The sequence below is a fragment of the Capricornis sumatraensis genome, chromosome 16 (genome assembly GCF_032405125.1).
Source record: "Capricornis sumatraensis isolate serow.1 chromosome 16, serow.2, whole genome shotgun sequence".
NCBI lineage: Eukaryota > Metazoa > Chordata > Mammalia > Artiodactyla > Bovidae > Capricornis > Capricornis sumatraensis.
Genome location: NC_091084.1, coordinates 18,031,370 through 18,057,883, shown reverse-complemented (window position 1 = coordinate 18,057,883; position 26,514 = coordinate 18,031,370). Strand labels below are relative to the sequence as shown.

General features: G+C 38.5%; 1 protein-coding gene across 2 annotated transcripts in view; it reads right to left on the bottom strand.

Annotated features, from left to right (window-relative positions):
* The window catches only part of CWF19L2 (CWF19 like cell cycle control factor 2), a 149,386-nt gene extending 123,881 nt beyond the window's left edge, over positions 1-25,505 (bottom strand). For both annotated transcript variants that reach the window (XM_068988643.1, XM_068988642.1), the window contains exons 1-5: positions 25,413-25,505; positions 22,978-23,088; positions 22,140-22,259; positions 5,901-6,011; positions 5,033-5,152 (exon numbers count right to left, since the gene is read on the bottom strand). In XM_068988643.1, coding sequence (XP_068844744.1) covers positions 5,033-5,152; positions 5,901-6,011; positions 22,140-22,259; positions 22,978-23,088; positions 25,413-25,505 — 555 coding nt within the window. The remainder of the gene's footprint in view (positions 1-5,032; positions 5,153-5,900; positions 6,012-22,139; positions 22,260-22,977; positions 23,089-25,412) is intronic.
* Between the last annotated feature and the right edge of the window lie 1,009 nt (positions 25,506-26,514).

The window sequence follows — 26,514 nt, the reverse complement described above, 5'->3', positions numbered from 1 at the left end:
GTGATACACACACACATACTGGAATATTACTCAACTGTATGAAAAGAATGAAATTCTGCCATTTGCAAAAACATGGATGAACCTACAGGGTATCATGCTTAGTGAAATAAGCGAAGACAGAGAAAGACAAATACTGCAGTTATTACTTATGTGTGAAATAAATGAATAACAGAAACAGACTCACAGAACAAACTAGTGTCATCAGTAAGGAAAGGTAATGTCAAGGGGTGCAACAGAGGTAGGGAATTAAGATGTACAAACTACTATGTACAAAATAAACTACAAGGACATATTGTACAGCACAGGGACTTATAGCCACTATTTTATAAACTATAAAAATACTGAATCACAGTGTTGCACACCTGAAACTAATACTCAATATAAACCACACTTCAATAAAAAACAAAATTAAATTAAAAGCACAATAAAGCTTTTAAATAACAATTACAAAAATAAAAAAAATAAAAATGCTAACCATCATCTGAAGAAAGAAACAAGAGACTAACATGATGCGCCAGGCACAACATACTCAAACTGGTCTGTGGATGTTTGAAAACTGGCTACTCTCACTCATTCGTCTAGATGATTTACTCCTGAACAATAATCTCAATTTTTACCTCAGCAAAAATAAAAAATTACTACAGGGTTATCAAACATCAGGACTAAGTCCAGGTATTTACAAGGCAGCAAAATAAATTCATGGGTAAAAGAATATTAAATATTCTTCCCTTTCAAATGTATAAAAGGAATAAAGCAGCACATATAGTTTTCTAAAAAGTTTATAATCTCATAAGGGAAATAAAATAAGACTGTTAAATTAGAGTACTTTATAGAGAACTACAAGTACTATCAAGTAAAGGAACAAATAAAGTACTATGGAAGCATAAAGGAAGAAGAGATTTATTTCAATCAAGAGAAATAATAAGAATTTCATCATATGTATCAAGTTAAGCCCTGAAGGATAAACAAGATGCAGCCATACAGAGGTAGAGGGCATGTACTTAGAAAAATCCAGATGAACAAAAATTCCAAGACAGGAATTTGCAGAAAAACACAAAGTAATTAACTATTTTGGGTGAAGTGCAAATCACCCAAAAGAAAAAGAGTCCAATCTGTTTGGACTCCACTTGCAGGCAGCATTTTGAGGTCTTTAAAAAAAAATAACTATAAAGGTGCAATAAATATAGCACCTTTCTTTTCAATCTACGCTCTGAGCAAGGTAAGAAACATACACTCACTCTCACTCACTCACTCATACACACACACAAAAGAAGAAGAAATAAAAGACAAAAATCATCTTTATTGTTAATGAAGGCTAATGTGGAATTTTTCTTTCAGTGGACACCAAATGCATCTGTTAACTGAACCCTGCAATGAGACAGACTTTCCCAGGTGTAGAATGCGCTGAACTAACCCCCACATCATCTCATTGGCCACACAATCTCTGCAGTCTGTTCCATAAGAAGGAAAGGCAGGGCTAAGCCGAGCATGCCCAGTTTATTCTTTGCAAATTTTCTAATAGAAAATGTACTTCATATCCTCAAGGACAGAATGAGAAAGGAGGGTAGAGCATGAAACACCACTAGCGGAGCTTCATCTGTGAAAGGAAATATTAGAAATGGCAAAGACACATTCTCATTAACTTGAATCACCAAAGACTTCTAAACAGAGTAATAAGACCATGACAAAAGCTGTACTTTTAAAAAGTTAATCTGACATCAGTTGCAGGCTGCTGGGAAAAAAAAAAAAAGGTTATTGTAACTGCCCAGGCAAGAGTAAACTAGGGCCTGAACCACAATAATATTCAACCTTGTGTGTTTCTTAGTTTCAGCGGCTCTCCTCAGTCACTACACATACTAACTCAGCTCCAGCAGAGAGGACGTAAATGAGGCAGAGAGAAGACATACAACTAACAACCGGCATTCAAACTAGAGGAGCAGGAACAGGAGTGGAAACGATGATACAGGTGCAAAAGACAAAAACTACATTATCAAATGAGCAGATCAACAGATGCTAACTTACTTGAATCAGAGAAGCTTATATATAAGAGTTTGTAAGAAAAGATTATATTAATTAGAAAGCACGTAGTTCAGTGCTGCTGCTGCTGCTGCTGCTGCTGCTGCTGCTGCTGCTGCTAAGTTGCTTCAGTCGTGTCCAACTCTATGCGACCCCATGGACGGCAGCCCACCAGGCTTCCCCGTCCCTGGGATTCTCCAGGCAAGAACACTGGAGTGGGTTGCCATTTCCTTCTCCAAAGCATGAAAGTAAAAAGTGAAAGTGAAGTCGCTCAGTCATGTCCAACTGTTAGCAACCCCATGGACTGCAGCCTACCAGGCTCCTCCATCCATGGATTTTCCAGGCAAGAGTACTGGAGTGGGGTGCCACTGCCTTCTCCGAATTCAGTGCTAGAAAGTTGATACGCATGACAAAGTACTACAGTTTCTTAGGAAAGGAAAGGTTTTCTGTAATAGTATTTCTAAGAAAAACTAATCACTATTTCAATCTACTTAAAAATACTGAAGAGTTTACTACATTCTATTGATATAGAGAACAGGCCTGAATATGTGCAAAACCTAAGATCCTAAACCAGTGATACCCTAACAGACCAGACTGTTCATGCCTACAAAGAGCAGAGCATGATTTCAGAAGCAAGCATGTAATGGCAATGGGTAAAATCAACTTCCTGACGTCATATAGCTCCTCTCTTGCTCTACTATCCACTGGGTATCTCCCTATGGTACTTTCCCCTTGAGCCCCAACTTCTTCAGGTATAACTCAGAGACAAAACAGAAATAAAGGTGTTCCAAAAATTCCTGGCCCCAAAGTTGCAAATGGGCAGCTCCTTAATTATAAAGCCAATACAGTTAATCACACCAACATTTTCAAAATTAAAATAGAACTGAGGGGGAAAAAAACAAAACAAAAAAATTGATCATAGGACTTCATGATCACTCCTTCATAGTTTTCACTTATTTGTGCCTCTATGCGGCATTCAAGGTAAATTCTGTTTTAAAACTTTTTATTTTGTATTAGGGTATAGCCAATTTACAAACAATGCTGTGACAGTTTCAGGTGAACATCGAAGGGACCCAGCCATACATACACATGTATCCATTCTCGCCCAAACTCCCCTCTCACCCAGGCTATCATACAACATTGAGCGAGTTCCATGTGCTATACAGTAGCTCTCAAGATAAATTCTTAAAGACTATTTTCTTGTTCTTGTTAGCTAATACTGTCTTCAGCTGTATTGTCTGTTGTCTGACCATTTACAAGTTTTCTAATTTCAACTCTCGTATTTGTCATTTCTACAAGTTCATACTGGCTCTGTCTCAAATCCACGTTATTAATTTTTTATCCCATATTCATATTTCCTATTCCTACTGTTATTATATAAAGCCATTAATATTCCAAAAGATAAAAGGTTTTAGTTCAGATATGGGTCTGATTCTGTTGCTGTTTTTTTATTGGTATAGATATTTATTTCTTTTCTAAAAAATCAATGTATTTATTTTAATTGGAGGATAATTACTTTACAGTATTGTGATGGCTTCTGTCATACATCACCATGAATCAACCACAGGTATACATGTGTCTCCCCGCAGCCTGAACCCCCCTCCCACCTCCTTCCCTACTCCATCCCTCTGGGTTGTCCGAGAGCACCACTGGCTTTGAGTGTGCTGCTTCGTGCACTGAACTTGCACTGGTCATCTATTTTACATATGGTACTATACATGTTTCAATGCTATTCTCTCACATCATCCCACCTCACCTTCTGCCACTGAGTCCAAAATCTGTGTCTCCTTTGCTGCCCTGCATGTAGGATCTTCGGTACTGTCTTCTAAATTCCGCATACATGCATTAATATACAGTATATGTCTTTCTCTTCCTGACTTATTTCACTCTGTGTAACAGGCTCCAGGTTCATCCACCTCATTAGAACTGACTCAGATGTGCTCCTTTTTATAGCTGAGTTCAAAGGTTTTTCTAGTCAAGGCTATGGTTTTTCCAGTGGTCATGTATGGATGTGAGAGTTGGACTGTGAAGAAAGCTGAGAGCCAAAGAATTGATGCTTTTGAACTGTGGTGTTGGAGAAGACTCTTGAGAGTCCCTTGGACTGCAAGGAGATCCAACTAGTCCATTCTAAAGGAGATCAGCCCTGGGCGTTCTTTGGAAGGAATGATGCTGAAGCTGAAACTCCAGTACTTTGGCCACCTCATGTGAAGAGTTGACTCATTGGAAAAGTCTCTGATGCTGGGAGGGATTGGGGGCAGGAGAAGGGGTCGACAGAGGATGAGATGGCTGGATGGCATCACCGACCCAGTGGACGTGAGTTTGAGTGAACTCCGGGAGTTGGTGATGGACAGGGAGGCCTGGTATGCTGCAATTCATGGGGTCCCAAAGAGTCAGACACAACTGAGCGACAGAACTGAACTGAATATTCCATTGTGTGTATGTACCACAACTTCCTTATCCATTCATCTGTTGTTTATTGTTCCAAGTGAATCTCATTTACAGACCATCATTACATTTTCATGTATTTTATGATTTTAGCTTAAAAAAAATGCCTTCAATGCCTTCAAAAAATTATGACCTTCAATGCCATAGAACTTGTTTCTGAGAGACATGTGATGCCTAAGTTGACAGTGTCATCCCCTATAAAGGACCGATAGTTACTTTTGCCAATCACTTCAAGGGACTACTAACTCAAGAATACTTTAAATTCTCACCTCAAAGATTTTCAAACCACACATATAATATGGTTCAAGCCCTAAACCCTTATAAATCAAAGCTGTAAACCAAATTCTATACTCAGCCATATATGCCCTAGATTTATAAATACAACATACATTTATACTTATTTCTGGCAAAAAAAAAATTTTTAAGAACTTGTATCACATTTCATAGTTGTTCCCACTGGTCTTATTAAATACCACAAAAAATAATATCTTACCAGTAAAACTGCATTTATATACATGTGTATCACTTAAAGGCAAATTAGAAAGGTAAAGTATTTTAAATATTCTCTTACCTGTTCAAGTGCCTGGGTTTTCTCTTGCTGTGTTTTCCTTGCAGCTTCCTTTTCAGCTTTCAGTGACCATGATGACACAGTTTTAACAGACATAAAATCAACAGTCATCCATTCATCCCTCTGTTAAGAAAAAGAAGTCACTTCAATCTAAATTGATTAGAACAACACTAAACATTTAGTAATAAATTTTAGAGATCCTGGGGGCATTCAAATCTGGATGAAAGCCACATGGCTGTATAATTTCTTAGCAAGTTTCTTAGTCTCTGTAAGCTTTATTCTCTCCCCTGTAAAAATGGGTAAAAACACCTACATTTCAGGAACGCTGTAAGGAGTTAACATGAAACTGACTTAAGGCATCCAGCTCAATGCCTGATACAAAACAGGTACTCAGACATTAGTTCTTCCCACCTTTCTTTCTTCACCATTGCTAACAAAATAAAAATAAGACTCTTCTTTGGCATATGAACTACAACCCCAAACGTGTAAACTATTCAACTAAGAGCATTGCTAATAAAATTTCGGCATGCAGTAAAGGGAAAAACTGTGACTTGAACTCCACTAACTATAGAAAGGTCAGAGAGATCTAACAGTACAAAGCTTCAAGTACATAAGGGGAGAAGTACCACTTCCCTATCAACAATCAGAAGCAGAAAACCCTGAGAGACTAGAATAGGGATAAATACTAACTTTCCCACAGGAGAAGAAACGAAGTTCAAAAGCTCAGCAGATTGCATTATTGCTAAATTAGTTGTATAAGTTATATTGTTTACAAAGTCTAATTTTTCTACTAAAGAAATTACACTGATCTTTCACTTTAACATTCACCTACTCTTGTAAGTTTACACTTATTTAAAATCAGGTGGCTTACCTGAATAATCTGATTATCTTCTTTTTCTAACTTTTCATCTTTAATCTTCCAGGCCTTTTCCTTGCCAGGAGTCTGGGAGGGAACAGCTTCAACCCACTCATCTTCAGAGCTCTAAGAATATTTAGCATATAAGTAAAATTCTCAAATTTACATACTTTCATATAAAAACTATGCAGTTGCACCCTTTCATTTTTTTCTCATCCCTAAAATACCAACCTTATTTGGGTTTCCAGTCTTTGCCCATTACACTTTTCAATCTCTAAATATTCCTCTTGGGGAATTAAATGCATTCTCAAGGCTTAAACTACCACCAATTATGCTGACATCTTTCTAATTTATATACCCAAAGTTTCAATGATTTAAACAACTGCCTACAATCATGCTGAACTCAATAAGAACAAAAAGTAAACCCAGCATATACTTCTACAATACTTGTGCCTCTTCCAATATACCTGAATTAAGCATCACTACCCACCCACTTCCCCGAGTCAGAAGATTCAGGATCATCTTGCCCCTACCATCTAAACCTACTACTGTATTTCCAAAAGATTTCCAAACTATACCATACAGTGAACATCAAATGACTATCATGGGATCCACCTCCATCCCTGGCCAGAGCTGACTGTTTGAGAGGTTGTTACCTAAACCAACTGATTTCGATCTTAGTCACTCTCCAGAAATCTGAAATGGTTTACTCTGTAACTAAGGAGAACTGGAAAGACACTGGCAGAGACCACTTCTACCATGAGGCATAGAATTCAGCAAAAATTTATCAGTATCAAGAAAAACAAAAACAGAACTAAGAGGGAAAGAAAAGGAAGATAGCAAGAAGAATCATAAAAGCATCTGTGACTCTAAGTCCAGGTATTTCCTAAAACCCAGCTGCACTGCTATATGTCCCATGAGACTCTGGTACTTTAATAGTGACGAAACTGAAAGAGGAGAGTGAAAAAGTTAGCTTAAAACCCAACATTCAAAAAACTAAGATCATGGCATCTGGTCCCATCACTTCATGGAAAATACATGGGAAAAAATGGAAACAGTGACAGACTTTATTTTGGGGGATTCCAAAATCACTGCAGATGGTGACTGAAGCCATGAAATTAAAAGACACTTGCTCCTTGGAAGAAAAGTTATGAACAACTTAGCATATTCAAAAGCAGAGACATTACCAACAAAGGTCCATCTAGTCAAAGCTATGGTTTTTCCAGTAGTTATGTATGGATGTGAGAGTTGGACTATAAAGAAAGCCGAACGCTGAAGACTTGATGCTTTTGAGCAGTGGTGTTGGGACTCTTAAGAGTCCCTTGGACGGCAAGGAGATCCAACCAGCACATCCTAAAGAAAATCAGTCCTGAATAATCATTAGAAGGACTGATGTTGAAGCTCCAATACTTTGGCCACCTGAGGCAAAGAACTGACTCACTGGAAAAGACACTGATGCTGAGCAAGATTGAAGGCAGGAGGAGAAGGGGATGACAGAGGATGAGATGGCTGGATGGCATCATGGATTTGATGGACATGAGTTTGAGCAAACTCCAGGAGTTGGTGATTGACAGGGAAGCCTGGTGCGCTGCAGTCAATGGGGTCGCAAAGAGTCGGACACAAATGAGCAACTGAAGTGACCTGAAATCAATTTAAATTTGGTTTCTGCAACCTACAACCAATAGTTCCAACTAATATATACTCCTTCCTCCCCATCCTTAAAGTAACAGCCCTAGATCAGATCTGCTTATTTTTCATCTGGAAAAACCAAATTCGTCTCCATAACCCCTGTCTTTCCCGCTCCCTTTCATTCTCCAACTGCCACTCTAAATACATTTAGAGTAATGTAAAGGACACATCTGGTCAAAGTACTACTCTTCTCTGACTACCTGTCATAAAGATTACTTTTACTCCTCTTCTTTCTGACCAATAGAATTCAGTTTTATTTAAAGATGTAACATGCCTCCCTTCCAGGAAAGTAAAGGCTTAATCAAGTCTCCAATAAGGTGGAAATGAAAGTATTGTGTAGGACATTCTGGAAGTTAAGAAAAAGAGGGCATTGTCTCTACTGTTATGTAATTTAAGAAGCACTTTTTAAAGAGAACAGCGTGACAAAACTAGAAGCCTTGTCCCAGAAGGCCACACCACCATTAAGTTGTCTACCTGATTTCCTTTACATGAAAGAAAAGTTAACTACTTTTACATTCTATATATTTTATATTAACCAACGGCTATTCTGAATTCTCTAATAATACAAATGAATCTAATTTGATGATACATTTACTATTGCATAAATCAAACTTCATAGTTTATCAAATCCTATCAGCCACTACAGTTTCATCTATTCTGTTTTATATAAGGCAGAGGAACCAGAGATCAAATTGCCAACATCCGCTGGATCACTGAAACAGCAAGAGAGTTCCAGAAAAACATCTATTTCTGCTTTACTGACTATGCCAAAGCCTTTGACTGTGTGGATCACAATAAACTGTGGAAAATTCTGAAGGAGATGGGAATACCAGACGCCCTGACCTGCCTCTTGAGAAACCTGTATGCAGGTCAGGAAGCAACAGTTAGAACTGGACATGGAACAACAGACTGGTTCCAAATAGGAAAAGGAGTACATCAAGGCTGTATATTGTCACCCTGCTTATTTAACTTATATGCAGAGTATATCATGAGAAATGCTGGACTGAAAGAAGCACAAGCTGGAATCAAGACTGCCAGGAGAAATATCAATAACCTCAGATATGCAGATGACACCACCCTTATGGCAGAAAGTGAAGAAGAACTAAAAAGCCTCTTGATGAAAGTGAAAGAGGAGAGTGAAAAAGATGGCTTAAAGCTCAAAATTCAGAAAACGAAGATCATGGCATCCGGTCCCACCACTTCATGGAAAATAGATGGGGAAACAGTGGAAACAGTGTCAGACTTTATTTTGGGGGGCTCCAAAATCACTGCAGATTTGTGACTGCAGCCATGAAATTTAAAGACGCTTACTCCTTGGAAGGAAAGTTATGACCAACCTAGATAGCATATTCAAAAGCAGAGACATTACTTTGCCAACAAACGTCCATCTAGTCAAAGCTATGGTTTTTCCAGTGGTCATGTATGGATGTGAGAGTTGGACTGTGAAGAAAGCTGAGCACCGAAGAATTGATGCTTTTGAACTGTGGTGTTAGAGAAGACTCTTGAGAGTCCCTTGGACTGCAAGGAGATCCAACCAATCCATCCTCAAGATCAGTCCTGGGTGTTCTTTGAAAGAACTGATGCTGAAGCTGAAACTCCAATACTTTGGCCACCTCATGTAAAGAGTTGACTCACTAGAAAAGACCCTGATGCTGGGAGGGATTGGGGGTAGGAGGAGAAGGGGACGACAGAGGATGAGATGGCTGGATGGCATCACCAACTCGATGGACATTGGTTTGGGTGAACTCCAGGAGTTGGTGATGGACAGGGAGGCCTGGCGTGCTGCGGTCCATGAGGTCACAAAGAGTTGGACACGACTGAGCGACTGAACTGAATTGAATCTAACACTGTTAAGTTCCTTATAGTTAAATTCACATATATACATACACAAACATACACGCACACACTTTTATACCATGTTCTTTCTTACTTCCATGCCTTTGCTCTCACAATTCCTTGTGCACACACACTTCTATGTGCAAAGCTGATTCTCACTCATCCTTTAAATCTCAACTCCAGCATCATTTCCTCAATAAACCTGCATATAAAATCCTTCTTCCCTAATACCCTAAAATGCCACGGCATCATGAGATTACATACTGAAAGTATGTGTCTATTTAATTATTAATGAGTTCCCCAAAAGTTCAAACTCTATATACTTATATTCCCCATGTATATGAAAGTATCTGGCAAAAAAGTCAGCATTCAATAAATGTGCATTAAAATTAGCTGAACTGACTCTTCCAACAACTCAAGGCAGAGACTTCGGGCGGCAGCTTGCATCCAAGCATTAGATATCAGGCGCTGAATGAACGAAGCCTATGTGACACAGCTGGCAGTCTCACTCCTTTACACAACAAGGACACATGGACCATTCGGTATAGCTCTCCTGCCTCCATTTCATCTGTATTAATTTTGTTGCTAATTTTCACTCTTCTTCACTCATCTCACCACTTCAGCATGATTTATGTTCCCCTCCCCTCACACCATGACCTAAGCTCTCTTGCTGATATTAATTTCAATCCTCCGTCTTACCTGGAAGAATTTATAAACTATCAATGTGTCTCTTGACCTAAGAGAGGTCCCAGGACTCTTCTTATGTGTAGCCATCATAATTAACCACACTCCTCTTCCCATCTAATAGTCAAAACCTAAAGACAGAAAAGTGCCACCAGTGAAAATATACATATTTATATATATGTTATATATGCACATAAAATTCATAAAATGTATATATGTAAAATATAGGCTTTACATGTAATGTGTGTGTATATATATATATATATAAATATGTATATTTCTCAAGGTACTTGAGGACTTCTGCACTGGTCATGAAAAAATAAATGCCACATCAGATTAGAAATATACAGAAATGAAAATAAAAGTAGAAGATATAAGAAACAACTGTTTCTAGACATTGACTCCCAGTTGTGCAGGACTATGATCACTGAGAAAAGAGAAACAAGTGAATGTTACAGTTACACTCTACTGGTTCTTGCCTGCTGGCACTTTCTAGACAAAGGCACAAGGAGAGGTAATGCAAGCACAGTATGACAATCTCACTGAGTTAAAAGAAATAGAACTTTAACTTCATGACGACTGAGACAGAGTATCCATGAAAAGGAACCTACACAGAGAAAGAGTTCCAGCAAACTATATGAGACCCCTGTAGCCTTTAACTCAAAAACAAACCGAACATGTTTACAATGTAAGTCCACAAGGATACACAAAGAATAACTACCATGTAAGAAACAATTATTAGAATAACTACCATGTAAGGAACAATTATGCTATTTCCGGAAGAACAATGGTAAAGAATCCATCTGCCAATGCAGGAGATGCAGGAGATGCAGGTTCGATCCCTAGGTCGGGAAGATCCCCTGAGGTAGGAAATGGCAACCTGCTCCAGTATTCATACCTGGAAAATTCCACAGAGAAGCCTGATGAACTACAGTCCATGGAGTTGCAAAGAGTCAGATACAACTGAGCACACACACATAAGCAGAGAGATCTCCAGAGCTCACAAACCGCCAGATCAGCAGAAAAACCACAAAACTAGAATTAAAATAGACTGGGAAAAAAGCCCAGGAAAAAAAAAAAAAAAAACTGAAAAAAACCCCTCATGGCTCAGATGGTAAAGAATCCGCCTGCAAGGCAGGAGACATGGGTTCAATCTCTGGGTTGGGAAGGTCCCCTGGAGAAGGGAACGGCTACCCACTCCAGTATTCAGATCTGCAGAATTCCATGGACTGTGTAAAAATAAATAAATAAGAATGCTAAAACAAACAACTAAGGAAATGAAGCTAAGAGAAAAAGGAATAAAGAACAAATGGGACAAATAGAAAAGGGACTGGCAAGAAGAGAAACTCAAACATATCTATAATTATATTAAACATAAATAATCTCAGCACTATCTAATAGGATCTTTCTATATCTAAACCACCCAATATGGTAGCTACTAATCTAGCCATAGAGACTTCCCTGGTGGCTCAGACGGTAAAGCGTCTGCCTACAATGCAGGAGACCTGGGTTCGATCCCTGGGTCGGGAAGATCCTCTGGCGAAGGAGATGGCAACCCACTCCAGTACTCTTGCCTGGAAAATCCCATGGCCGGAAGAGCCTGGTAGGCTACAGATGTGGAGTCGCAAAGAGTCGGACACAACTGAGCGACTTCACCTTACCTTACCTTACCTTAATCTAGCCATATGTGTCTATGAACACAAAAAAATCTGGCCAGTGAGACTAAAGAAATGATCTTTCAACCTTATAACTTCAACAAATTTTGATTAAAAATTTAAAACTCAATGTGGCTATCATATTAGACAGTGGAGAAAATTCTCTAATTTAAAAGGAAGAAATTGATCAGCTAAATAAAAAGGCAAGCCTTAAATATAGACTGTCCACAAGAAATACACTTTAAATGTAAAATAAAGATACATTAAAACTAAAAAATTTTTTAAAAAGACACACCATGAAAGCAAAAATAGTAACAAAACTAAAAAGACTTTATTAACATGAGACAAAAGCAGGCCTTAAGAATATTACCAGAAATAAAGAGGAACATTTCATGATATTATAATCATCAATTCATCAACAAGATATAACTATCCTAAATGTGTATTTACCTAACAAGACTTCAAAATACATGAGGTAAAACTGACAAAATCCGAAGAAGAAAAAGACAAATTCACAACACAGAGACTTTACACTATGAATAAACTTTCTCCCAAGTTGACATTCATAGAACACTACAACTATCAACACCACCTGAATATACATACATTTCAATTACACAAGAAATTTTAACCAAGATAGAGCATAGGCTAAGCCATAAACTCAGCCTCATAATTTTTTTAAAAAACTAAATTATACATAGTATGTTTTATGACAACAACTGAATTAAATTTGAAGCCAGAAACAAAAATGAAATGGGTTAAATCCACAAATTACTAGAAAAATTTTAAACTCATATACAGTCTGTAAGTTTAAAAAATAACAAAGTTAATTAGAAAATATTTTGAAAAGGATGACAATGAAAATATAACATCAAAATCAGTTACATGGAGATCAAACAGTGCTAGGAGAAAAATCTAGATTATAAATACTCAATTAGAAAACAAGAAATGTTTAGAATGAAAGACCTATGTACCCACTTCAGGAAGTTAGAAAAAGAAAAGAAAATTAAATACAAAATATGTAATAGGAAAGAAATGGAAATAAAAAGACAATAGAAATAACAGAATGTACACAAATAGAAAAATCAATGAAACTAAAAGGGAATTTTTTGAAAAAATCATTAATAAAATTGATAAACCTAAAACTATACTGACCAAGGAAACAAAGAGGAAACAGAAATAGCTAAAATCAGGAATGAAAGGAGGGGGTGTAAATTCAACAATTAGATGACATAAACAAATTCCTTGCAAATCTAAATTACCATAACTCAAGAATAAAGAGAAAACATTTAATACAGATTTTAATAGAATTAAATTTGCACTTTAAGCATCCCACAAAGAAAACGCTAAGCCCAGACAGTCTGACTAGTAAGCTTTAACAATCATTTAAGGAAGAAACCACACCAATCTTAACACAAACTTCTCTGCAAACAGAAGAAAAGGGAATTTTTTTTTCTAATTCATATGTGAGGGCAGCATTACCCTTAACACTAAAACCCAATATCCCTCATAAACACTGATGCAAAACTTCTCAACCAACTGTGGGCAAATCAAATCATAAAAAAACATATTCAGTAAAATTCACATGTAAATATATATAAATAAAATATTTTATAAAGAAAAATGACCAAACAGGGTTTATCCCAGGAATTCAGCTTCCTGTAACATTAAAAAAATTAACCTATGTAATTCTTCATGTTAACAGAATAAAAGAGAAAAATCATATGATTACATTAATAGATGTGTAAAAGGTATTTGACAAAATCCAATGTTTATTCAACACACCAACTCTTAGAAAAAAAAATTAAAACAGAGGAGAATTTACTCAATCTAAAAGAGCATACATGAAAAGCCCACAGCTAATATCATGCTTTCAGGTGAAAGATACTTTCCACTTAAGGAACAGGTAAGGAGGTCCAGCCTCATTACTTCTAATGAACATTATACTGAAGTCCTAGCTAGTGAAATAAAACAAAAAATTAACAAATGAGGTAAAAGGCATAGAGATTGGAGAGAAAAAAAAGTGTCTTTACTCACACATAACACAATCATATACTAAGAAATCAACCAAAAAAAGCTAACACTAGTACTTGTGAATCAGGCAAATATGCAAGAATCTATTGTAAAGACATATATTAGCTGCAAATACAAGAAACATAAAATTTATTTTTAAAATGCCATTTCCAACAGCACCCCAAGAAAATTAAATATAAAAATATAGCAAAAGATGATAGTAAGACCTCTACGCTGAAAATATCAGAAAACTGTGACAGAAATTTTAAAAAAACTTTAAAAGATAGATCTACCATATGCATGATGGGTTGCATGACTCTATTTTAAGATATTAATTCTCTCAAAATCAAACTATTGATGCAAAACATTTCCAATCAAAACATTAGTAGCCACTTTTGCTGAAAATGATGATATTCTAAAATTTACTTTAAAAATGCAAATATCCTAGAGTAGCAAAACACATTTCAAAAAGAACAAAATCATAGAACTTACACTACTTTATTCCAAGACCCTAGAATTGCCAAAATTAAGACAATGTATTTACTGTCCAAGGGGAGACATGCAAGTCAACGGAACAGAAGAGAGTCTAGAAATTATCCCACAAATATATATGCTCAATTGTATTTAACTTGTAGCTCAGTCGATAAAGAATTTGCCTGCAGTGCAAGAGACCTGGGTTCGATCCCTGGGTTGGCAAGATCCCCTGGAGAAGGAAATGGCAACCCACTCCAGTATCCTTGCCTGGAAAATCTCATGGACAGATGAACCTGGTGGATTGCAGTCCATGGGGTCGCAAAGAGTCGGGCACGACTGAGCGACTAACACACAAGTAATTTAACAGAGAAAGGTTAGCCTTCTCAACAAACTATACTGGAACATGTGGAAATTCATATGGGAAAAAACTAAACTTTGACACTTACTACATACCATAAACAAAAATTACTCAAAATGAACTACTGACAAAAAAGCCAAAGCTACAAAATTTCTTGAAAAAAACAGGAGAAAATCTTTACAACCCTGAGATATACAAGTTAGGACATCAAAAGCAGTAATGAGGAGAAATTAATGGTAAAAGAACATAACTGATAAACTGGAGTTCATAAAAGAAAACAGAATGGCCAATAAAGACTTAAATTAATGCTCCACATCACTGATCTTCAAGGAAATATCACATGAAATATTACTACACACAGTAGGATGGCCAGAAAACTATAAAGACTGAATAGTCCAAGTGCTCTTCAAGATGCAGAATAACTGGAACTCTTATAAGCTGCTGAGAGGAGTGTAAAATGGTCCAAACATTTTGGAAAACAATGGTATTTTTCCAAGAGAAAAACATGTCCACAAGAAGACTTGTAAACATTCACAGTAGCTTTATTCAGTGTTTTTTATTTACTAAGTTGGGCCCAACTTTTTGCAATCCCATGGACTATGGCTCACTAGGCTCTCTGCCCATGGGATTTCACAGTGAGAATACCCCCATCTATTTGCCATGAAGTGATAGGACCGGATGCCATGATCTTAGTTTCCTGAATGTTGAGCTTTAAGCCAACGTTTTCACTCTCCTCTTTCACTTTCATCAAGAGGCTCTTTACATCTTCACTTTCTGCCTTAAGCATGGTGTCATCTGCATATCTGAGGTTACTGATGTTTCTCCCAGTAATCTTGATTCCAGCTTGTGCTTCATCCAGGCTGGCATTTCACATGATGTACTCTGAATGTAAGTTAAATAAGCAGGGTGACAATACACAGCCTTGATGTACTTCTTTCCCAATTTGGAACCAGTCAACTGTTCCATATTTGGTCCTAACTGTTGCTTCTTGACCGGCATATAGGTTTCTCAGGAGGGAGGTCAGCTGGTCTGGTATTCCCATCTCTTTAAGAATTTTTCAGTTTGTTGTGATCCACAGAGTCAAAGGCTTTAGTGTAGTGAATGAAGCAGAAGTAGATGTTTTTCTGGAATTCTCTTGCTTTTCCTGTGATCCAACATAAGTTGGCAATTTGATCTCTGGTTCCTCTGCCTTTTCTAAATCCAGTTTGAACATCTGGAAGTTCTCAGTTCATGTACTGTTGAAACCCAGCTTGGAGAATTTTCAGCATTACTTTGCAAGTGAGTGAGATGAATGCAACTGCACACTGGTGTTAACATTCTTTATTGCCTTTCTTTGGGATCAAATGAAAACTGACCTTTTCCAGTCCTGTGGCCATTACTAAGTTTTCCAAATTTGCTGGCATATTAGTTATATTAGCCACAAACTAAAAAACAACCCAAATGACTCTGAACAGATTATTTAAAATAGACAAGCAAATTATGGTATATCCACATACTTTAATATAGCAAAAAAGAGAAAAGAAATACTGATACATGCAATCACTTGAGTTGCAAAAACATAATGTCAAGCCAAAGAATCACAACATAAAAAACATTGTATTACAGTCGACCCTTGAACAGTGTGGGGCTTAGAGGTGCCTACCCTCTGTGTAGTGGAAAATGAACATGTAACTTTACAGTTGGCCGTCCATATCTACAGGTCCACATCTGCAGATTCAACCAACCAACTGTGGGTTATGTAGTAGTATGGTACATATTTCTCAAAAAAGATCCACATATAAATGGACCTGTACAATCCAAACTGATGTTGTTCAAGGATTAACCATATATGAATATTTATGCTACTGCTATGTTATGCTTTGGAGAAGGCAATGGCAACCTACTCCAGTACTCTTGCCTGGAAAATCCCATTGACAGAGGAGCCTGGTAGGCTACAGTCCATGTGGTCACGAAGAGTTGGACAGAACTGAGCGACTTCATTTTCACTTTCCACTTTCATGCATTGGAGAAGGAAATGGCAACCCACTCCAGTGTTCTTGCCTGGAGAATCCCAGGGACAGGGGAGCCTGGTGGGCTGCTATGGGGTCACACAGAGTCAGACATGACAGAAGCGACTTAGCAGCAGCAGCAGCAGCTGTGTTATGCTTAGTCGCTCAGTCATGTCTGACTCTTTGTGACCCCATGGACTCTAGCCCGCCAGGCTCCTCTGTCCATGGGGCTCTCCAGGCAAGAATACTAGAGTGGGTTGCTGTGCCCTCCTCCAGGGGATCTTTCGAACCCAGAAATTGAACCAGAGTCTCCTGTATTGCAGGCAGATTCTTGACCACCTAAGCTACCGGGGAAGCGCATGTGAATATTTATATGGAATCCCAATACAGGGAAAACAAATCTATAAAGTGATAAAGCAGACTTACCATTGCCCAGAGAGGAGGAAGAGGGAGGGTAAGGAAGAACTGATTGCAAAGAGCCATGACGAACTTTATGGGGAATGGAAATGCTCTATACCTTAACTGATAGAGCTAACCAGGTATAAGAAGTAAACAGTAGACTTAATAGAGGATTATTTTATTATATATAAATTATACCTCAGCAAAACTGATTTTAAAAGTTAAAAAAAAAAATTAAGAGACTGTGACAGTCAAGATATGCTTTCCAGTCTCACATGGATCTTAAAGGGTTCCCATTTGCTTCTATTACTACCTAAGCAAAGCTGTTTCAAGTCTACACAATTTCAGTCCCTCTATTCTACTTCTACTCTCGAGTTGTCTTCTCACATGATGATTTTACCTTCCACTTCACAAATGAAACAGAACATCAAGCAGAAATACCATCAATAATCTGTTTGCCTTATTTATCTGCTACTTCCTCTTCATTATCTGTGTTTATGTACATCTTTATTACTTCCTTGCTAAGAAGTACATCTTGATTACTTTCCTGCTAAGAAGACAAGGTGCTCCTACTTCCATTAAGCTTACCCCTTCCGCTAAAACCTTGCTCACTCAAATGCAGCATTCTCAATAATATCTAAGCCTGTCTCCCTAAACACATTTTCTCAAAAAGAGCTCCCAACCAACCTGATTCCCCAAACTATTCTTCCTTCTTTCCTTTCACCGTCAATATAAGTTTTTCTTTACTTCTTCAGTCAACCTCAATGTGATGTGTGCGCTGAACATTCATTCAAATTATTCTCTGTAAGGTGTATGCTGCCGCTGCTAAGTCACTTCAGTCGTCTCTGACTCTGTGTGACCGCATAGATGGCAGCCCACCAGGCTCCCCCGTCCCTGGGATTCTCCAGGCAAGAACACTGGAGTGGGTTGCCATTTCCTGCTCCAATGCATGAAAGTGAAAAGTAAAAGTGAATGTTACACAACTTTAAAGGCAGTATAAATGTGCATGCTATATGTGGCAACAAAAAGACTTACATATCAGAAAAAAACAATAACAAGAAAACAAAGAACGGGACAGTGAGTCTCTGATAAAGGGAAGCAAGTGCCCTTAATCAAATGGCATAAATGATTAGTCACCCCGATACATATATCCCCATGGGATGGGGATTCTTAACAGCTGTGATACTTGTGTAAATTCCTGAGAGTTTTATAAACTCCACTTAAATAAACAACTTTGTATATAAATTTCTTATTGAAGATCAATTTATCCATTCTCAATGAAGTCAGCAACTCAATCACACAACTGTGGAAACATTACCCCTATTTTGCTTTTCCTTTAAGATTTTCCAACTCCCTTTGTCCTGAGCTATATTCAAAAGAATTTTATTTTCTATATAATATTCCTACCATTACAAAACATGCTGGATACTTTGTAAAACTATCCAGCTATATTTCTCACTGTGAATGAAGATGCTGCGTTCTCATATAGCTGTAAAGAACAACACTGCATAGGAACCTGGAATGTTAGGCCCATGAATCAAGGTAAATTAGATGTGATCAAGAAGAGGATGGCAAGAGGAAACATCAACATCTTAGGAATCAGTAAACTAAAATGGACGAGGATGGAAGAATTAAATTCAGGTGACCATTGTATCTACTACTGTGGGGAAGAACTCCTTACCAGAAATGGAGTAGCCCTCAGAGTCAAAGAGAGAATCTGAAATGCAGTACTTGGGTGCAACCTCAAAAATGACAAAACGATCTAAGTTCATTTCCAAGACAAACCATTCAACATCACAGTAATTCAAGTCTATGCCCCAACAACTGATGCTGAAGAACCTGAAGCTGACCAGTTCTATGAAGACCTACACCACCTTCTAAAACTAATACCAAAAAAAAGAGATGTTCTTTTCCTCCCAGAGGACTGGAATGCAAAAGTAGCAAATCAAGAGATACCCAGAGTAACAGGCAAGTTTGGCCTTGGAGTGAAAAATGAAGCAGGGCAAAGGCTAACAGTTTTCTCAAGAGAACACGACGGTCACACCAAACCCTTTTCCAACAACCCAAGACACAATTCTACACATGGAGATCATCAGATGATCAATACCTAAAGCAGACTGATATATTCTTAGCAGCTAAAGACAGAGAAGTCATCAAAAGTCAGTCAGCAAAAACAGGACCTGGAGCTGACTGTGGCTGTGAGCTCCTCATTGCAAAATTCAGACTTAAATTGAAGAAAGTAGAGAAAACCATTAGGCCATTCAGGTATGATCTAAATCAAATCCCTTATGATTATACAGTGGATGTGACAAACAAATTTGAAGGATTATATCTGGTAAACAGAGCGCCTAAAGAACTATGGATGGAGGTTCATAACATTGTACAGGAGGCAGTGACTAAAACCATCCCCAAAAAAAACAAATACAAGAAGGCAAAGTGGTTATCTGAGGAAGCTTTACAAATAGCTGAAGAAAAGAAGGGAAAGGCAAGAGAAAGGGAAAGATACACCTAACTGAATGCAGAGCTCCAGAGAATAGCAAGGAGATATAAGGCCTTCTTAAATGAACAATACAAAGAAACAGAAATCAACCAAATGGGAAAGACTAGAAATCTCTTCAAGAAAACTGGAGATATCAAGGGACATTTCATGCAAGAATGGATATAATAAAGGACAGGAACAGTCAAGATCTAACAGAAGCAAAAGAAATTAAGAAGAAGTGCCAAGAATACACAGAAGAACTACACAAAAAAGGGTCTCAATGACCCACATAAGCACATAAGCATGATGGTGTGGTCACTCACCTAGAACCCAACATCCTGGAGCATGAAGTCAAGTGGGCCTTAGGAGGCATTACTACAAAGACAGTGGAGATGACGGAATTCCAGCTAAGCTACTTCAAATGATAAAAAATGATACTGAAAAGGTGTTGCACTCAACATGCCAGCAAATCTGGAAAACTCAGTAGTAGCCACAAGACTGAAAAAGGTCAGTTTTCATTCCAATCCCAAATAAGAGCAATGCCAAAGAATGCTCAAATTACTATACAATTGCACTCATTTCATATGCTAGCAGAATTATGCTCAAAATCCTTCAAACCAGGCTTTAGTAGTATGTGAACTGAGAACTTCTAGATATACAAGCTGCATTTAGAAAAGGCAGAGGAACCAGAATCAAACTGCCAACATTTGTTGGATCGTAAAAAAAGCAAGGGAATTGCAAAAAAATATCTGCTTCATTGACTACACTAAAGCCTTTGAATGTGTGGATCACAACAAACTGTGGACAACTCTTAAAAAGATGGAAATACCAAACCATCTTATCTGTCTCCTGAGAAACCTGTATGGGAGTCAAGAAGCAACAGTCAGAACCAGACATGGAACAATGGACTGGTTCAAAACTGGGAATGGAGACCGACAAGGCTGTATACTGTCACCCTGCTTATTTAAATTAAATGCAGAGTACATCATGTGAAATGCTAGGCTGCATGAATCACAAGCTGGGGTCAAGACTACTGGGATCAATACCAACAACCTCAGATATGCAGATGGCATATCTGGCACTGTGATGAGAGAAAGTAAAGGGAATCTAATGAGCTTCCTGATGAGGGTGAAAGAGGAGAGTGAAAAAGCTGGCTTGAAACTCAACATGAAAAAAACTAAGACTGTAGCATCCGGTCCCATCACTTCATGGCAAACAGAAGGGTGAAAACTGGTAGCAGTGACAAAATTTACTTTCTTGGGCTCCAAAATCAGTGCGGATGGTGACTGTAGCCATGAAATTAAAAGATGTTTGCTCCTTGGCAGGAAAGCTATGACAAATCTCAAAAGTATATTAAAGAGCAGAGATACCCCTTTGCTGACAAAGGTCCGTATAATCAAAGCTATGGTTTTCCCAGTAGTCATGTCCAGATACAAGAGCTGGACCATAAAGAAGGCTAAGCACCAAAGAATTGGTACTTTCAAATTGTGGTGCTAGAGAAGATTCTTGAGAGTCCCTTGGACTGCCAGGAGATCAAACCAGCCAATCCTAAAGGAAATCAACCCTGAACTGGAAGGACTGTTGCTGAAGCTGAAGCTCCAATACTTCGGCCACCTGATTTGAAGAGTCAACTCAATGGAAAAGAACTTGATGCTGGGAAAGACTGAAGGCAAAAGGAGAAGGGGGCAGCACAGAATGAGACAGTTAGATTGCATCAACAACTCAATGGATATGAATGTGAGCAAACTCCAGGACATAGTGGAGGACACTATGAGTCTGGTGTGCTGTAGTCCATGGAGTAGCAAAGAGTCGGACATGACTTAGCGACTAAAACTACAACATTCTTATATAAAACAAGCTTTCATGAGCCAATTAGCATCTCAGGGCATACTGCCAAAATTTAATTTCTGAAACTACAAGAGGGCCAGACTGGACTGACTTTTTGGAGTCCAGTCTGGCCTCCTTATGAAGACTCAACTGTATAATCCTCTGAAGATCATACCTAGGAGTGCAATTATCACTAAACACCTCCAACTCATCTCGTTAAGCACCACATACTTTTCTCTTCCTGAAAATAACCATGAGGGTTTGCCTTGCTTTCCTTTCTTTTGCGAGTCCTCTCATCCAAAACCTGGCTAAAGACACAACAGATCCAGCACTCTCTTCCTTTCTGTCCCAAAGATAAATACACAAACACAACCCATTTTAACACTTAATTGTTAATGTCTATGAAAAACAAACAGGTAACAAACTGAAATGTCTTGGTACTCTTTGCCTTATTTTATGGTACAATTTTTACTCCCCTTTCACTCTTTCCTGTTTCTCCTAATTTTCCAACTGCTTCTGCTTAAAATCCTTTACTTGCTGTCTGACTTCTCAGTATTGGTATTCTTCCTTCTTTTCAATTTCCCAAGGCAATTCATCCATGCTAATGGCTTTAAACAGCAATGATTCTCCAACCACATCTCCATCCTCTAGCCCTTATCTACAACCTAAGATCCATATTTCTACCATTTCCTGTACACCTCCAAGTAGATGACTCCTAAGCATTTTCTTGGGAGTGTATCTTAACTAGTAATATTTCCTAAGTTCTCATAAGTATTTTAGGTCCCCATATGTTGCTTCTTTAGACACAATATTCTCAAGTAGCTTCTTTGGTTAGTTTTAGCACATACTTACCGATGAACTGTCGGTTGACTCATTTTTTTCACACTTTTGTTTCTTGCTCTTTTTTTTCTTCTCTTTCTTTACTTTTTTTGAATGCTTGTCTTTTTTCTTCTTTTTCTTCACACAGTCTTCCTATAAATAATCATTTTGAAGAGGCAAGAATTTAGTTTTAGCTTACTTTAAAAAGTAAGTATTTTGAGGAAAAGATCTATGTCCTAAAACACTTTACATCTTTCATGAAAGGACAAGGAATATGATTAAATAAATAGCTTCTTCTAAAAAATTTTGACATGCTTCTATAATATATGCACTACTAATAAACCATATAGCTAAAATTTCTTGGAAAAATATAAGGAAAGTTTTAATTTATTTGTAAATACATTGACAGACAGATATAATCAAACATATATATGAAAACACAGTGTATATGTATCTCCTTCAACGGGCCCAAGAGAATTTATAGATTACGAACCATATAAAATCTAACAAGACAGCATAAACTGTGGAAAGAGAAAGCAAGAATTGAGACATCCCCCTTAAAAAAAAAAGCATCACGTTAAGTTTAAAACACATAACATTTTAGATCCATAAACTTACCACAAGTGGACTGGAAACTTGGATCTAAGCTTTCTAACAGCCAACTCAACTAATACAATCTTTCCAATACCATGTCCAAAATATCAATATATACTACTCTAGCCAGAGAGACAAATATTCAGTACTGTCAACTATGTGATATTCATTCTTTAACTTGTGAAAAAGAGTTTATAAACTTGCTCCTCCAGTATTAACTTGAATAAGTGCAACAACAAAAAAAAAGCTTACACCAAGTAAGCCTAATAGTATTTACCTGTGAGATTTGTTCAACTCTCTTAATCACATCAGGTAGCATCCATGTTTCCTCACCCCGAAGTCGTTTCAGTTCTTTACGCCTTTCTTCCTTTTCAAAATTGGCTTTAGCCTAAAACCGTGAAAAAAGAAAAATTAACAACTGACCCACCTACTTCTCACCAAAAAAGCAAAACAGAAACCTCCCCCACTTTCATGTAAGGCTCACCACAAATTTGCTTCTATCAAAGTGTGTGTGCATGCATACTAAGACACTTCAGTTGTGACAGACTCTTTGCAACCCCATGGACTGTAGCTTGTCAGGCTCCTCTGTCCATGGGATTCTCCTCTCAAGAATACTGGAGCGGATTGTCATGCCCTCCTCCAGAGCATCTCCCCGAACCTTGGGACTGAATCCACGTCTCTTACGTCTCCTGCACTGGCAGGTGGGTTCTTTACCACTAACACCACCTGGGAAGCCCCTACCAAAGTGTAAGAAAGATTAAAAACAACAAATTCTCCTTCCACATTACCAACTGCATTACCAATTAGCAATCACTAGTGAAAGGAACCGGACTTCCCTAGTAGCTCAGGTAGTAAAGAATCCGCCTGCAATGTGGAAGACCTGGATTCAATCCCTGAGTTTGGAAGATCCCCTGAAGGAGGGTGTGGCAAGCCACTCCAGTATTCCTGCCTGGAGAACCTCATGGACCGAGGAGCCGGGTGGACTACAGACCATAGGGTCACAAACAGTCAGACAGGACTGCATGAGGAAGCACAGCACAGTACAGTGAAATGAGCCACCAATCAAGGACAGAATCTTGGGACCTACTGTAGACCTCTTCCTGTCCCCTAAGCTCCCTACTTCAAAAATGACTTGAATTTCTTTTCCCTTTGCTATCCCACTGATAGTGCCTGATACTTCTGTAACTGTTAGGAGACTGACCTCCATACCTTCAATCTGCAATGTCCATAACCCTCTACCCACACCCTCAAAATGCTTCAGAAAGAATCACCTTTCTAAAAACAAATGATCATATTTATAAGTTTTTATCATTCAAAAACAGTCAAACTAAGTAACAGCTTCCTAAGAAGTTGTTCCTGCCTTTTCATTCTCTCCCCAAATTTCAAAGCTAGGATTGGTCCTTCTCAAAATTCTGTACATAGATATACTATAAAATTTATCATAGTTTACAAATCCACTCCCTCCAAAAACTCCCTCTGAAATATCAGAGTCAAGGATGAAGGATATTTATTATACACATATATTACATATGTTGAAATCAGGGACCACCAATCTTTCACCTCTGTAAGACTTATTGCCCTTTTCTTCCCCTGTAAAATCTGACTGCAGTCATTATAACTTCTCCTTCCTATCTCCTACACCGGTTCCTTATTTGCATTTAATGGAGAAGGAAATGGCAACCCACTCCAGTACTCTTGCCTGGAATATCCCATGAACGGAGGAGCCTGGTAGGCTGCCGTCCATGGGGTAGCAAAGAGTCGGACACGACTGAGCGACTTCACTTTCACTTTTCACTTTCATGCACTGGAGAAGGAAATGGCAACCCACTCCAGTGTTCTTGCCTGGAGAATCCCAGGGACAGCGGAGCCTGGTGGGCTGCCGTCTGTGGGGTCGCACAGAGTCGGACACGACTGAAGCGACTTAACAGCAGCAGCAGCATTTAAATCTGTTTTAAACGGTTATAGCTTAAAACAGATAAAATAATGATCATCACTTGTTTCACCTTACACTGTTCTCTAACTACAACTTTTCCCCTTCACACTTTTTTCCCCTGCCACACTTCTCTCATCTTATGAGCTAAGTCAATAGTACAGTTTACTTCCTCCCTTCCTTATTTTACCTCTACTCATTTCAATCTTAATGAAAAACACGTTTCTCAACTTTTTCGAGGAGCTAAATTTTTTAGATCTCTGTCTCAATCGCTGTTTGGTTCAGTACGGGTTTGCAATAAGCCGGATAACGGACACAAATAACTTAAAAGGAGAATGAAACGATCTACTCTAACGTGCCTTACACGAGTTTCTGAAAACGGAAAATTTCATTTCAGATATAGCAAGACGGAGGACCTAGGCTGTAAGATATGAAGGGGAAGTAGTGGGGTCCCTCGAAAGTGCGCAGCACAGGTGATCAGGTGCTAGAAATGTCAACCACGGATGCTTTAAAAGATAAGGAATGTCAGAGGAAAGGAACACGTTTTCTGGAAAAGAATATGAGCAACTGGAGCCTTCCAGACCATCTAAGAGGCAGAAGATACCCAACAGTGTGCGAGCATCCCAAAGGAAAACATCTATCCCCACACAACTAGATAGGGTAAGATACTGAGGAACTGAAACAGGAAAAGGTGCAGGGAGGCAGGAGACCCAGACGCCTGACTCCCAGAAAGCCTCCACTCTCAAATCTAAATGACTCCCAAAGCCTCAAAACTGAGGTACCTGGCGCAACACCTCGGTCCTGGCACTTCGAATCTGTTCTTTACGCTCTTCGATGCTACTCGCACTTTCAAATCTACCCCCGGCAGCCGCCATAGTTGTTGTCGTAAATCTAGGAAGCCGGCACAAAAATCTCGGTTTACGACTGTCGTAATTTAGTAAACAAACAGGGACTTCCGACTAGGGGGAGGAGGGAATCTGCGCCACCAAAAGAGCATGCGCAAACCGTTGCTTATTATTTTGGTTGTCTAACCCTTAGGTTTGGAAGAAACAAAAGGTTAAGTCAAGGGGTTACACTCCTTCGTATATTGGGGTTGCCCTGAACAGGACTTGTGTTAGCGTACATGTATTATGCAGTTTGCACGGGACTGACGGCATGTCACAGCTGAAGTGGAGTCGCTCAGTCGTGTCCGACTCAGCGACCCCATGGACTGTAGCCTACCACACTCGTGGGATTTTCCAGGCAAGAGTACTGGAGTGGGTTGCCATTTCCTTCTCCAGGGGATCTTCCCGACCCAGGGATCGAATCTGGGTCTCCCGCTTTGACTCTGTGCGACCCCATAGATGACAGCCCACCAGGTTCCGCCTTCCCTGGGATTCTCCAGGCAAGAACACTGGAGAGGGTTGCCATTTCCTTAGATTAAAGGTACATGTTGTAATTTCTACCAAAGTGCCGTTATCGCCAAAGAGGTTTCTCTGTGCTGGAGGAATGGACTAAAGGAAGGCTGGTCAGAAAGACAGTGCAAGCTAGCAGGAGAGAAGACTTGCTTTGAAGAGTCAGCAGTTTGCTTTGGTGGATTTTTTTTTTTTTTTTAAGCACAGTATATGAAAAAGTCATGTGAATTTTGCATTGCACTTCATAATTTATACTTGTTTAAAGTGTAACATTTTTTCTGACCTCATACTGTTTGTTCGTACTGTCTCAGTAACAAGTGAAAAAAAAAGGAATGGGTATTTTTCTTCCCTTTCCAGAGAATAAAGAAGATAAAAGAGAACATCGAGCAGGCCTGAATATTCCTAGTTGTTTTTTGTTTTGTTTTGTTTTTGTTTACTTTAAAAGCTCCTAACTCTGAATGTAACTAAATTTGCTCTTCTGCCCCTTAAC